We start from the raw sequence: 15297 nt of genomic DNA, 5'->3' as shown, positions 1-15297 counted from the left end.
ATTTTCCCCTTATAACCAACCCTGCGGGGGGACTTTTTCAAATTCTCGTTTATCAAGGTATATCTTAAATTCAGTGCCTCTACTAAGCTTTTAAAGATATTGAAACAAAATCTTTTGAGGTAGGTCAGTAAAAAATATTTGAATAAAAAATGGCGGCGGTACCGCCGCTCCCGCCGTCCACCGCCATTTTCCGCCGCCGCCGCCAAAAATTTTTTTATTGCATTTCTCGCCGATGTAGGCAATTTGGAATCATTTTTTCAAAAATTTTTCCCCTTATAACCAACCCTGCAAAATCTTTTGAGGTAGGTCAGCAAAAAAATATTTGAATAAAAAATGGCGGCCGTACCACCGCTCCCGCCATCCACCGCCATTTTCCGCCGCCCACAGGACGGCTTGTAAAGGGAAAAAATTTTGAAAAAAATAATATGGTCTTATTTTCACTGTAGGTTTTCTTTTATTTCTAGCCCCTGCGGGGCAATCATTAACCTTTATCTTACCTAACCTAACCTAAAATAACATATCTAAAGCCACTGTGATATGATGAAACGCCCCTTTAAAAGTTTCCTTTAATCTTACTATATTACGAATTCGCCAATTATGACCAATAAGGGGGGAGGGGGTTAACCCTTAACGGTCGGGGAGGGGGGGGCGTTGAACGCCCCCCCTATTCGGTTTTTTCTATCTCATTTTCTGTGTGTGAAAGATAAAGAGCCCAAACTGCTTGACTTTTTAAGTATGGGTATACCGCCTTTTATTGCATTTCTCGCCGAATTAGGCAATTTGGAATCATTTGAGACCATGTTATTTTTTTCAAAAATTTTTCCCCTTATAACCAACCCTGCAAGGGGGACTTTTTCAAATTCTCGTTTATTAAGGTATATCTTAAATTCAGTGCTTCTCCTGTGCTTTTAAAGATATTGAAACAAAATCTTTTGAGGTAGATCAGCAAAAAAATATTTGAATAAAAAATGGCGGCGGTACCACCGCTCCCGCCATCCACCGCCATTTTCCGCCGCCCACAGGACGTCTTGTAAGGGGAAAATTTTTTGAAAAAAAATAATGTGGTCTCAAATGATTCCAAATTGCCTAATTCGGCGAGAAATGCAATAAAAAATTTTTGGCGGAAAATGGCGGTGGACGGCGGGAGCGGCGGTACCGCCGCCATTTTTTATTCAAATATTTTTTACTGACCTACCTCAAAAGATTTTGTTTCAATATCTTTAAAAGCTTAGTAGAGGCACTGAATTTAAGATATACCTTGATAAACGAGAATTTGGGGGGCAGGGTTGGTTATAAGGGGAAAAATTTTTGAAAAAAATAACATGGTCTTAAATGATTCCAAATTGCCTAATTCGGCGAGAAATGCAATAAAAAATTTTTGGCGGCGGCGGCGGAAAATGGCGGTGGACGGCGGGAGCGGCGGTACCGCCGCCATTTTCTATTCAAATATTTTTTACTGATCTACCTCAAAAGGTTTTGTCTCAATATCTTTAAAAGCTTAGGAGAGGCACTGAATTTAAGATATACCTTGATAAACGAGAATTTGAATAAGTCCCCCCGCAGGGTTGCTTATAAGGGGAAAAATTTTTGAAAAAAATAACATGGTCTCAAATGATTCCAAATTGCCTAATTCGGCGAGAAATGCAATAAAAAAATTTTTTTTGGCGGCGGCGGAAAATGGCGATGAACGGCGGGAGCGGCGGACCCGCCGCCGTTTTTTTTGAAAGATACCTCTAGTTGGGGTAATTACTGACCCAGCCCAAAAGATTTCACCCAATTATCTCTAAAACTAAGGGAGTAGCACCCAAAATAAAATTGCTGGTATGTCGTGGCACGAGTCACCACATTTCCCCCCCCCCCCTTTTTATCGTTCTACTACTGTTTTTAACTTATAACACATAACCTTTACGGATTCTACCAGAAACCTACCCCTCCCTTGGTCATGTTCATGTGGATACAAAGAGTTTTTTCCGTTCATATATTGGTGCAGTCGTCTTTAAGATCTTAAATAACATAAATAATAATTCAATTACTTGAAATGATAAAAAGTCAAAAACACAGAATTTTTCCTTAAGAGAGGAGATATTTGACTGCAGATTACACTCGTACCCAAAGTTATATACAACACGTTCTCTTATTCGTTGAACGTTGGATACTTATATTAAACCTAGATTTGTGGGTTAAAATGGCTGTGTTCAATTTTTCTACAGAAGGGGTAATTTTGTTTATCATTACTATGGACATATATCAATTTATGCATTATTGTCTTTTATTTGTTCGCATTGCATTGCTTTGATGTTTCTACAGACATATAGACAGACATCTTATTACTTTGATTCTATGATTGTGATAGGGATTATTTCTACGAGATTGGTAGCTACGACGAGGGGATGGACATTTGGGGTGGAGAAAATTTGGAAATGTCTTTCAGGTAATGATAGATAGATTGTTAGATAAACCATTAAATGAACAGACAGATGGATAGATGTATAGATTACAGAAAGAAAGATAGCCACGAAGAAGGGATGGACATTTAGGATGTAGAAAATTTGGAAATGTCTTTCAGGTATATAAAATAGAAATATAGATTTTTAGATAAACCATTAAATGGACAGACAGATCATCATGGATAAATATATAGATGGATGGGTAGATAGATAGATGGAATTATAAGCTATTATATGATAAGTATATTATTAATATGTCGAAAGCTAAACACATTTTGACGTAGTAACGTAGATCATATTAAAAAATAAATGATTTTAGACATGTTTTAAAATAAAAAAAAAGTTGTTAGCCCCGAGGGGTTAAAGGTTCGGTACAACAAAATAGGGATTGATTTTGTAATTTTTATTTTATTATTCGTGAATTAGTGTCTAACTAATACGAACTATACATGATTTTTCAGTTATGGCTCAGAACCGGTTCAAATTCAGTAGAAAATAACCGGATTGAAAGCCATAATGGAAAAGTTTTGCTGTAAAATATGCAAGAATAGAGTGGAATTCAATTTTTACTGTCTGGGTTGGACGATTTTTTTTACCTAAAGGTTTGCGAAATACAACCTAATCCCGCATTTTTCCGCCTGCCATGACAATTTACTTGTGCGTTTGATATGCATATGTTTAGGACATGTTATTACTTCCGTTAGTCCGTATCTTCGAGATGTTATTAAGGTTATCAAGAATACAATGGATTTATGGCAACCGTTTTATTTTGGTTGGTTTTATTATATATAATAGTATGGTTTTTTTGGTCTGAAGCTTAAGATTTCAATAACTATTGAACTTATTTAATTCTCCTTTCGAGGAAAATTTTAGGCTATTTTGTTACATTTAATCCTTAGTATGGTTTTGAGCTATTTTTCTGTACTCTTTCCCTTCTAAATACACTGCACCTTGATGATAGGGGCGTAGCCATTAATATATCAAATATTAGCTTTTGTTGTTTCGCTATTTATGGACCAAATTGTCCTAGAAATGAATTGTAAATAAACATGCTATTTTATTATGAGATGCGGAAAAAAATGTGTTTTTAGGGGTTCAGAAATTTCCATCGGTTTAGAATTAAATTTGTGACAGTATATAAATCGAATTTTCTGATTCTAAGCAAAATTCACATTTGTGTGTGTGTGTGTGTCAGTGAGTGTGTGTGTGTCTGTTTTAGTTCTTCTATTTTGCCATTCCAGATTTTATTACTTTTAGGAAATGATTCAGCTTTTCCTATAATACATCTGATTTTATTTTGTTATATATTTGTTTAATTTCTTAAATAGCAGCCGAGAAAATCTCATTTCCAACATAGCGTTACGGAATAAAGGACAGACAAAGAGTAGCGCCACTACTAATTAAAACATATAATTAAATATATATTTTATTATACTTTGTATTATACTGAACAGAGGTGGGTTCTTAAAAAACCTTACCCCACTGAACTTTGGAACACTCGTATGGAACATCAACAAGTGGAGTAAAAATTTTTTAAGAATCAATATTACTAAATTTTTTATTTGCCCCACTGTGCACTGGTTATAATGTTCCAAAATGATTTTAGTGGGGTAAAAAAATTTTAAGAACCCACCTCAGACCAGTTCAGTATAATGACCATGTAAAACTTCTCTAACAGTCCCAGCTTAATAAATCCTGTTGTAAAGGATACATAGACACACATCTAAATACTTTACACTTGCATATAAACTAGTTTTTCTCGTTTATTATGAGCATATATTAAAGTGGATTGAATTATTGACGTTTAAAATTTTTGGATGAATGTTCACTTTAAAATTCAACCTTTTATGTTGAATGGAAACTTTTCTACATTTATTATGTAGTAGGATTTATGTATGTCTGGTAAGAACTGGTAAACAGCTGCAACTATCGTTCCACATTTTTTAGGGAATGACAATTGAAGGTTTTAACCTATTTTAGGGGGTTGGGGTCTGGAATAGCCCCAAGAAAGAATTACTACCCTTCCCTATCCCCCTTTTAAAAAAAAACTTACTTATGGTAGGAGATTACCTCAACTTAAGGCGATGCCATAAGTTATTATGTTATCTTAAGCTTAATATCATACTAAATCTAAAATTTGGCTTTCCTTTTTTAAAAATTCCTTTTTTTGGATTTTGACTCGCTTGTTTTTTTCTCGAACGCCAGAAGAAATATTGTTCGCAGAAGTTTTAGATTTTCTTCAACATTGAATATTTCAATTTAATTTCCAGTACTTTCATACTTACACTTTTTAAAAGCGAAGCTTTTCTATAATAAAGGTTGGTCCGTCCGAGATAGATAGCTTTTTTCGTTAATTTAGGCATGTTAGAATTGTCCTATCGATTTCAAACTTTGCATGGTGATTCCTGTAGTAGTTAGGTACGATTTAGAAAGCGTAGCAACTCTATAATCATTACCAGAATGTCCGCACGTCCATTTTAAACATGTCTATTTTTCTACTTTTTTAACAACAAATTTTTATGTGATTTAATTATCCGTTTGATCTGATTTTTGGTATATTGATTCATGGGACAAAAAAGTACAATATTATAAGCGAAGCAACTCTATAACCAAGTCCTAAAAATGTAAGTATGTCCATAAACATTATCAAGTATCAGGCAGTTTTTCATCAAATTTACTTACAATTTTGCTTCGATTATTATACTTTTATATTCTGATTATTCAGTTCTGACACTATACAAGTCTTAATGTCGGTTTGTCCTACCGTTTCAGTGCTTCGCTTTTATGGATGTTGTCATCCTTGTTTTATTAATATTGAAGAGATTGGAGATAAATCTTTACAATATTTTTGATATGTAAAATAGCCTTAAAGATATTAGTTTAATTAAAGGGTTAGAAAAAGGGTTTATGATTTTTTTAATGTGTAACTTTTACTTAACTTGGTATAGAAGAGGGTGTTTGGGGGGAGGAAAACTTGGGGGGAATATCCACCCTCCTTATGCACGATTCTGTATTAAACTATTCCCATTTCTACTTTTTCACAATTTACTTTTGAACTTTACTTACACTTTTATATATTGATAGTTTTATTTATTGAAATAATGAGTGTGTGATAGTAAGTTTATGGAACAAAGAAGTGTTGAGTTAGTGGGCATAGAGAGTAATATACTTTTTAAACAAGAAACAAAAATTCGTTTTTGATTAATTTAATCAATAATAATTATAGAGTAAAATACTACCAAAAATATTATTTTGTTGGTATAATAAATTTAAAGTCAAGTTATAAATAGGGAAAATAAGCTTTATATAACAAGTATTGCATGATAAAAATCCATATTCAAACACAAAGACATTAATTATCGTAGTAATTCAAATCAACATAAGTATATAATTATGTTTTATAACAGCTTCTATACAATTTGGGTATGTCATTTTGGCAAATAAATTACGATAACTGGATCATGGAAAGAAAACAAAGTCATTCCTAATTAGGACAGAAGTCACTGGAAATTGGTCTAAGGAAGGCTACCTATGTCCTTCATCTAACAAAATCTAACTTAAAGGAGGTGACTTATGTCCTTTGTCTAACAAATTCTTACATTAGTAAGGCTGCTTATGTCCTTCATCTTGCAAAACATAGCTTCTCTTTCCTTCACATAGCAAAACCTCACAAAACATAGCATTTTTGTCCTTCACATAGCAAATTCTTGCAAAACATAGCAAATTCTTGCAAAACATAGCAAATTCTTGCAAAACATAGCAAATTCTTGCAAAACATAGCAAATTCTTGCAAAACATAGCAAATTCTTGCAAAACATAGCAAATTATTGCAAAACATAGCAAATTCTTGGAAAACTTAGCTTTTTTGTCCTTCACATAGCAAATTCTTGCAAAACATAGCAAATTCTTGGAAAACTTAGCTTTTCTGTCCTTCACATAGCAAATTCTTGCAAAACATAGCAAATTCTTGCAAAACATAGCAAATTCTTGCAAAACATAGCAAATTCTTGCAAAACATAGCAAATTCTTGCAAAACATAGCAAATTCTTGGTAAACTTAGCTTTTCTGTCCTTCACATAGCAAATTCTTGCAAAACATAGCAAATTCTTGCAAAACATAGCAAATTCTTGCAAAACATAGCAAATTCTTGCAAAACATAGCAAATTCTTGCAAAACATAGCAAATTCTTGCAAAACATAGCAAATTGTTGGAAAACTTAGCTTTTTTGTCCTTCACATAGCAAATTCTTGCAAAACATAGCATTTATGTCCTTTACATAGCTAAATCTTTCAAAATGCAGCTTTTCTGTCCTAAACATAGCTAAATGTTGCAAAATGTAGCATATTCTTGCTATTTAGACCACCCATTCCTGGGATCTTAAGCTTCAGACAGGAAAACCTTTCTGTTTGGTTATTGAATTGATAGGATTTCAGAACAATGATATTAATTTTGATGTTTTATAACTCTGAATTTTTTCATCTATTTAAAATAGCCAGCTTTTTGTTAATAAATGTGAAAACTAAAAATGCTTTTAAATTTGATGATCAACTAACTGCTATGCTATAGACATATTAATGGAAAGAGGGGAAAGTCTCCCCACCCTAATTTTTATTTCATTTTTCTAGGGCAATTTCTCTTAAGAATGTGGTAGTACTCTTCCCCCAAATAGCTTTAAACCTTTATTGGTCTCATACGAAGATAAATTGTAAAAGAACCATACAATTACTATAATAGCATAGTAAAAAAATATATTTTTTTAAAAGATAGCTTTTTATGATAAAGAAATAAGTAAAAAAAAAACTGTTTGGCTAGGTGGCTAGTTGGGCGTTTACGGCATGGGTCGGAACACACACAAAGACCATAGACTATGTATGCTTAGATTTGTAAGAATTTTGATTTATTGTTGCCTGTTGGTGTTTTATTTTAAACTATCAGCTACGCTCCTAGAGGTCTTCAGGGGTACTTGAGGTGGATGTGGTTTGGATTTAACCCTTCCATTTTTATATTATTTTTAAAATGAAAAAGTAAAAAACAAATTACTCCTCCCCCATTTTTCATTCGATTTTTTAAAGGGTTATTTTTCAAGGAACGGTTTATCTTAGGAGGACGGTGGTACCCTTCCCTAGAATAGCAATTAACCTACCCAAGTCCTGTAAGAAGCTACACTATGAAAGTGAACCATATCGATCAGCGGTCCCTGATTATTTTTTTTCTTAAAATCTTTTATATTACACTAGCGGCTTCGCCCCTAGCCTCTAGGGGCTTGGGCACCAAGAGGTTTGATCAAACCAAAATTTCGTATTTAAGATTTAAAAAAAGAATGTAAAAAAAATTTCTTGGGGGGGTAGTCCAGCCCACTATTTTAATTTTAGTTTTAAAAAGAAAAAAAAATTAGGGGGGTTGGGGATGTCCCACCCCCTAAGAAAATAGTTATAAACCTTCCCGGGACCTATGAGAAGCTACCCTGTAAAGGAGAACCCGATCAGTTCAGCGGTTAGCGAGATCCTTCGCTACAAACAAACAGACGGACATCGTTCTACTTTGTATTATAGATATTCTATATATTAATTGTCTTTGATGTTAAACATTTTTGACCCATGCCGTCACATAAAAATCACGCCAAAATCAGGAATTAAAAGGGATAACACAATGGATGATAAATCAATTTACATAATTAATTAAATAAAAAGTCTCCAAAATGTTGAGCCCATAAATGAGAAATTGTTAAGATAAAACTTTGGGTACTGTGTAATAATCCAAGGAGTGAGTGTACATTGAGCTGCTTATTACACTGGTCTCCAAAGTTTTATAGTAACGTTTTCTTATTCGTTGGCTTAATCTTAGGGAAATATAATTGAATTTTTATTGGTTGGTACATTAAAATGAGTGTCTTGTCCATTAACGATTCAACCACTAATCATAACTTATAGAAGGGATAACTTTATGTTTAATCATTGAGGATATACATCAACTTATTGGCAATTGAATATCATTTTAGATCCCTGTTAATAGTAAACGATTCAACCACTAATTATAACTTACAGAAGGGATGATTTTATGTTTAATCATTGAGGATTTACATCAACTTATCGGCAATTGTCTTATCCCTTTAGATCCCTGTAAATAGTACGTTTTGCGAAATGGACATTATAATACTATATGGGGGGATGACCAATAACAGAGCTAAAGAAATGTTAATTTTCGGAATTTTTTACAATTAAATATATATGTTGAAAAGTTATAAGGGATTATAAATTTTCTTAGTATTCATATTAATTAATACCAAAAAAATAAATTAGAATATTTCTTAATTTCAAAACTTTGTGTGATTAGATTTTAGTATTGGTAATTAACCAACCCCAGGTCGTGTTGGGTCAAAAGTCATAAGGATGGCTAAATTTTGGAATGGATAAGCACGCTATCTTATTGACATAGAAAAGTTGTCGCCAAATTAAGTTGCTAAGTTCTGTATTGATTCACGTTGATATTATAACAGGAGAAAATTTTGGTTGCAATTTCTCTTTGATTTTATTTTGTGGGCCATTTATCCAGTAAGAGAAGAGGGAATAGGTTAAAAGAATTGGGTGGGGGAGATCGTTATTTTAGCCCACTAGAGAGTTCACTTTATTATAGAACATGCAAATCTCGTGTAAGATCCAAGTAATAATAAATCCATTGTGATGAATTAAAAATTAAAAAAAAACTTTGAAAATTGACCCACTCTAATCTTCATAGACCATACTTCGCGACAGCGGACGGCATGATGTGTCAAGTTTTTTCTTCTTATTTTGAAAAGCTAGCTTTTACACAAGAACATATATTTTACTATCCTTATAATAAAAGTAATAGGATCTGTGTCTGTCTATCTGTATGTATATCTCGTTAACTTCTGAACTTATAGGGTTCTGTACTTAGTTTAGCTTCTTATTAGTTCTGGGATAGGTTATAGGTATAGGTACCACCCTCCCAGGAGAATTCACCCCTAGTAAAAATTAACCCCCCCCCCCCAAAAAAAAAGGTCTCTAGGGGCAGAGCAGCTAGTAGATCATTAAATTTAAAAGTATTTTTAGTATTCACATTTATTAACAAAAAGCTGGCTATTTTAAATAGATGAAAAAATTCAGAGTTATAAAACATCAAAATTAATATCATTGTTCTGAAATCCTATCAATTAAATAACCAAACAGAAAGGTTTTCCTGTCTGAATCTTAAGATCCCAGGAATGGGTGGTCTAAATAGCAAGAATATGCTACATTTTGCAACATTTAGCTATGTTTAGGACAGAAAAGCTGCATTTTGAAAGATTTAGCTATGTAAAGGACATAAATGCTATGTTTTGCAAGAATTTGCTATGTGAAGGACCAAAAAGCTAAGTTTTCCAATAATTTGCTATGTTTTGCAAGAATTTGCTATGTTTTGCAAGAATTTGCTATGTTTTGCAAGAATTTGCTATGTTTTGCAAGAATTTGCTATGTTTTGTAAGAATTAGCTATGTTTTGCAAGAATTTGCTATGTTTTGCAAGAATTTGCTATGTTTTGTAAGAATTTGCTATGTTTTGCAAGAATTTGCTATGTTTTGCAAGAATTTGCTATGTGAAGGACAGAAAAGCTAAGTTTTCCAAGAATTTGCTATGTTTTGCAAGAATTTGCTATGTTTTGCAAGAATTTGCTATGTTTTGCAAGAATTTGCTATGTTTTGCAAGAATTTGCTATGTTTTGCAAGAATTTGCTATGTTTTGCAAGAATTTGCTATGTTTTGCAAGAATTTGCTATGTTTTGCAAGAATTTGCTATGTTTTGCAAGAATTTGCTATGTTTTGCAAGAATTTGCTATGTTTTGCAAGAATTTGCTATGTTTTGCAAGAATTTGCTATGTGAAGGACAGAAAAGCTAAGTTTACCAAGAATTTGCTATGTTTTGCAAGAATTTGCTATGTTTTGCAAGAATTTGCTATGTTTTGCAAGAATTTGCTAAGTTTTGCAAGAATTTGCTATGTTTTGCAAGAATTTGCTATGTGAAGGACAGAATAGCTAAGTTTTCCAAGAATTTGCTATGTTTTGCAAGATTTTGCTATGTTTTGCAAGAATTTGCTATGTTTTGCAAGAATTTGCTATGTGAAGGACAGAAAAGCTAAGTTTTGCAATGTTTTGCTATGTGATGGACCAAAAAGCTATTTTATGCAAGATTTTGCTATGTGAAGGACCAAAAAGCTATGTTTTGCAATATTTTGCTATAATAAGGACAGAAAAGCTAAGTTTTGCAATATTTTGCTATGTGATGGACCAAAAACCAATTTTATGCAAGATTTTGCTATGTGAAGAACCAAAAAGCTAGGTTTTGTTAGGTAAAGGGAGGCTACTTATGTCCTCAATCTTGCAAAATCTTTGTTAAGGGAGGCAATTTATGCCCTTCATCTAACAAATTCTCACTTAAGGAAGGCTACTTATGTCCTTCCTAGGAAGGTGACTTCTGTCCTAATTAAGGAATGACTTTGTTTTCTTTCCATGATCCCGATAACTTTCTTAATTATTAAAACCACAATATTTTCTTCAAATGAAATAGAAGAAAAGCAATTTCTTTGGTAGTTTTGGCTAAGGCGTGTCTCTTGGGGGGTTGAAGATACCCCCTCCCCCCCCCCCTCCCATTATACGTTAAAAACTTCCCAGGAATATATTTAAGAAGCTTCACTGTAAAGGAGACCCATATCGGTGTAGTCAGCTACAGAAAGAGATGTCTCTCTAATTTAGCATAAGGATTATTACCAAAAATTTTTATAAAATATATTTAAAATGTATTGTTGCTCTATAAATGTACAGGTACACAATTTTCTTTTAATATTTTTTTTTGCTTGTGTATCAATTAAAGTAATATTTCTTTTATTCAACATATAATATAGTAATATATAATTTGTTTTACGATAATTCACATATAAGTAGACATTTGTAAATAAATATACACATAGTGATTATATACAATTAAAAAAGAATTATAATATTAAGGCCGGGCAATAGTTCTATAAATAGAAAATAAATCAATTCTAGAAATACCAATTTTTTTCTATTTGACATTATTTTTAGAAATTGAATTTTCGCGTTTAGTCCCGTGGTAACGCAAGGGGCGATTCTTCGTATTTTTCACAGAACTTTTTCTCCTATTTCTAGCCAATTGCCTAACCATGTGGGGCAATCACATAACCAAATATAACCTAACCTAAACTGAAATAACCTTTAAAAAGCCATTTTAAGAATACGTTTAATCGCCCTTTAAAGGGCTTCGCCCCGAAAGGGACTATTCCCAAATTTTCTACTACCTACTTTTAAACGCCAATATGTTGTTGAATTTTTCGTTTAAACTAAAATAATGAAAGATCCTAAATTGAATTATTCCCTTCAATATTAGGATAGAATTTATTGTTAATTTTATCAATACATTAATCTTTAAATCAAAATAGTACTTTATAATGTAAGATAATTCAATATTACAAATGTTTTTAACTTTTTAATTGTCAAAACAATGATGATTAAATCTAAATAATACAGTTAATACAGTTGAATTACTCGTACATCCTGTTTCTATGAAACTATATTTGAATTTCTAGATTTCTCTTATGTTTATAAGTATCTTATGGACTATCGTCATCGTTTGAGGCGTCTAGGGGTACTTGATGGAAAAGGGGGACGGGTTGGAGTTTCACCTATGCTTTCAATTTTATTTATAAATGAACAATATAAAAAAAATGCGGGGTAGTACTCTCCTCTAAAATATTTATAAAAACATCTCGGGACTTCATAAGAAGCTTTACTGTACAGGAGAACCATATTGGTTCATTGGTTAGTTAGATTGTTCGCTAAACGAAGATAGACAGACATCCTTGTTAAGTTTATACAAGAATTATAATATTTTGTGTTTCAGAATCTGGCAGTGTGGCGGCATTCTGGAGATCATTCCCTGTTCTCATGTGGGACACGTTTTCAGGTAAAATCAAAATGGCGGTATTTGTTTGAAGGTTGCTTACAAGACGGCAATTTTTCGGCTTTACAAAATACAAAGCTGATTTAAAATAAGGTTTAAATCAGAAAACTGTTAAGATTAATGAAATCATTTTTATTATTTTTTATTAGGTATCTATTCTTATTTTTTGTCCCCAAAATATTTATTTTATTTTCAGGGACAAATCGCCGTACACTTTCCCCGGCGGAGTTGCCAAAATTGTGAACAAGAACGCCGCCAGGGTCGCCGAAGTTTGGATGGACGAGTGGAGGGATTTCTACTACAGCATGAATCCTGGCGCTAGAAATGTTGAAATCGGAGATTTAAGGTAATTTTTGGTAGTTTTTGGGACGATTGATAATAACGTAGGGTCAGACATTCATCATAGTTCTCAGAGCACTGATGTCTCAACTATTGCAGAACCCTTTGATTGCACAATTATTGTCTGGAAGTTCTAACTGTGCATGGTAATGAATTGCGCCTGTTTTGGGCAAAGATATTTCTCCACTACTCTTACTTTTTGAATCGTGCATCTGACATAGTAGCAGCAATTACAATATTTTGCACGCTTAGGATTTATAGAAAAATGTCATGCCATCAGATGCTGATTTTCTTCTCTATACTTTTGTACACTGTACTACAGACATATTTCAATTTATACTTCTTTTTGTTCTACTTATTAATTTGCTTCTCACCTTGAGTTTTTATTTTTTTTTTAATTAAAAAGAAATTATTTGAGTTATATTGCTTGACATTTGTTTTTTTAATGTTGTCATACTTGATATTAATAAAAATAATTTCAGTGAGCGTCGGAAGTTCCGTGAAGAGATGAAATGTAAGAGCTTCCGTTGGTACCTGGAGAATGTTTATCCTGAAAGCCAGATGCCGTTGGATTACTTCTTCCTGGGTGAAATCAGGTATGCAGTACCATCCTACGGCTGTTTTGTCAGGCACTTGAAAGATCATCTTTTTGCATCAAATGCTTTGTCAATATCAAAGTAACACAAATTGGCAAAACTAACATCACAAATTATAATTTTTGGGGAAGATTCTAATTTCGCATAAATATTCCTGCTATAATTTGAATAACCTGAACAGCATAGAAACTCGAGAATCGTTATTCCTGAAAGCTGGGGTTTATATTATCCATAATTCTCCTCTTTGTCTTGGAGGGAAAGAAATTGCAAATTAGGAAATACTGGGGAAAGAAATAGGGAGGGGTGGGGAAAAAGAAAAATAACTATCTGGGAATATATACACTCCTGTTTGAAAGGGTTAACTAAATTAGAATGGACATGCAATAGTAAAGAGACAAATTATCCAATGACAGGAATACCTCCAGGGATATTAAGGGATAAGACAATTGAAAATAAATTGTTTTACATTTCCAATAATGATGAACAAAATTAACCCTCTTGCCTTGTAGATTGTTGACAAATTTGAATTCAAAGATAAGTGGAAGTTCACTAAGTTTTTAAGCGAAGTCTTCATAAAAGTTCCTAAATTAATCTACATTACTTCCTCCCATTAGTCATAGCTACCAAAGCTTCATGTACAAAGAATAGTTTTGGGGAATATTTTTTTACTGTCCATTATCCTATCCTTATTCCCTGTATAATTATATGTGTTACTACCTACAGACAAAAGACAAAAATTACATAACAAGACCGAAATAATGCCAAACAAGCGTTGTTGGATGTAATTATTACAAAATTGATATGAAACATATACAAAAATCATAAGCAGAAATATAGCTCTACCCATCCAAAGATTTAAAAAATTAAATGGCCTAATCTAATGCAAGACCTATGTGAAGCTTCCCAAAAATTCTTGATAAAATTGGTTTAGTGGTTTATGCAAGATCTTTAAAAAAAACTAGTTTATATATGTAGGAACGTCTAAAGGCCTTAAGCAACAATTAAAAACATTGAAAGAAAGAACCATAGTGGTTCAGTGGTTAGCGAGATCGTTCACTACACAGACAGACACACATTCTGTTTTTTTTATATAGGGATAATATTATTCCATTGATACGTAAATAAATATGTAGGTTATATAGCTGATGCCAATAACCTGCCAATATAAGCATTGATTCGTGCAATAATAGTCGCTATGCATTCATACTTTTTTATATAAAACAAACCTTTTCTATCAGGAATAAGGTATAACCAACAAGCAAATTAATTCGAAAATTGATTTGGGGGGCAAAATAACGCAACCTTTATTATATTGCCTTTTTCAGCTGTCGTTGGGGGGCAAAATTTGTATTTCACCATAGATAAAATATATGTAATCGCGGCATTGTGTGCATCATCAATAACCAAAACAATCTTTTAGTAGCAGACAATAATTTTATGTATAATGACAATATAATGAAAAGGACTGTCCATAAGAATTTTTTTAGATTTTAAGCATACTATATATATATTAACAGAATCAAGATATATCCCATTGAAAATTCTGACCTCCGAATATAAGGTTTCCGCCCGTTTTTTGTGCTCCTTTATTGGCGACCTGTATAGTTTTCTCCCCTAGATTTGCCTCCAACATCGCTAAATGTCGCTTACAGGATAAAGGTTAAATTTTTCGATGGGCTCCAATTGCTATGCTTCAATATAAAATCCGAACAGAAAGCAATTGTTATATGAATAAAGTTAAATTTATATTTTTATTTCTTTTTTCCTATTGTACAGTCCTAATTGAGAGTACAAATACAAGTTTTAGATTTGAAATATAGATATAGCAGATCTAGATGGTCAATCTGGCCTCTTATTCCGTCAAACTTAACAATGAGTTTCTAAGCAGATAAAACCTTTTTGTTTATTTATACATATATAGGATTTGTTACATTAATACACATG

At 32.6% G+C, this 15297-nt stretch overlaps 1 protein-coding gene across 1 annotated transcript in view; it reads left to right on the top strand.

Annotated features, from left to right (window-relative positions):
* Positions 1-15297, top strand: part of Pgant5 (polypeptide N-acetylgalactosaminyltransferase 5) — a 134510-nt gene that overhangs the window by 114346 nt on the left and 4867 nt on the right. The window contains exons 11-14 of the mRNA XM_080180589.1: positions 2355-2431; positions 12359-12421; positions 12615-12764; positions 13240-13353. Of these exons, the coding sequence (XP_080036715.1) occupies positions 2355-2431; positions 12359-12421; positions 12615-12764; positions 13240-13353 (404 nt within the window). The remainder of the gene's footprint in view (positions 1-2354; positions 2432-12358; positions 12422-12614; positions 12765-13239; positions 13354-15297) is intronic.

The sequence above is a fragment of the Acartia tonsa genome, chromosome 13, assembly GCF_053477335.1.
Source record: "Acartia tonsa isolate MP-2025a chromosome 13, ASM5347733v1, whole genome shotgun sequence".
NCBI lineage: Eukaryota > Metazoa > Arthropoda > Copepoda > Calanoida > Acartiidae > Acartia > Acartia tonsa.
Note: the sequence above shows the minus strand (reverse complement) of the source record. Positions and strands in the feature narration are given on the sequence as shown.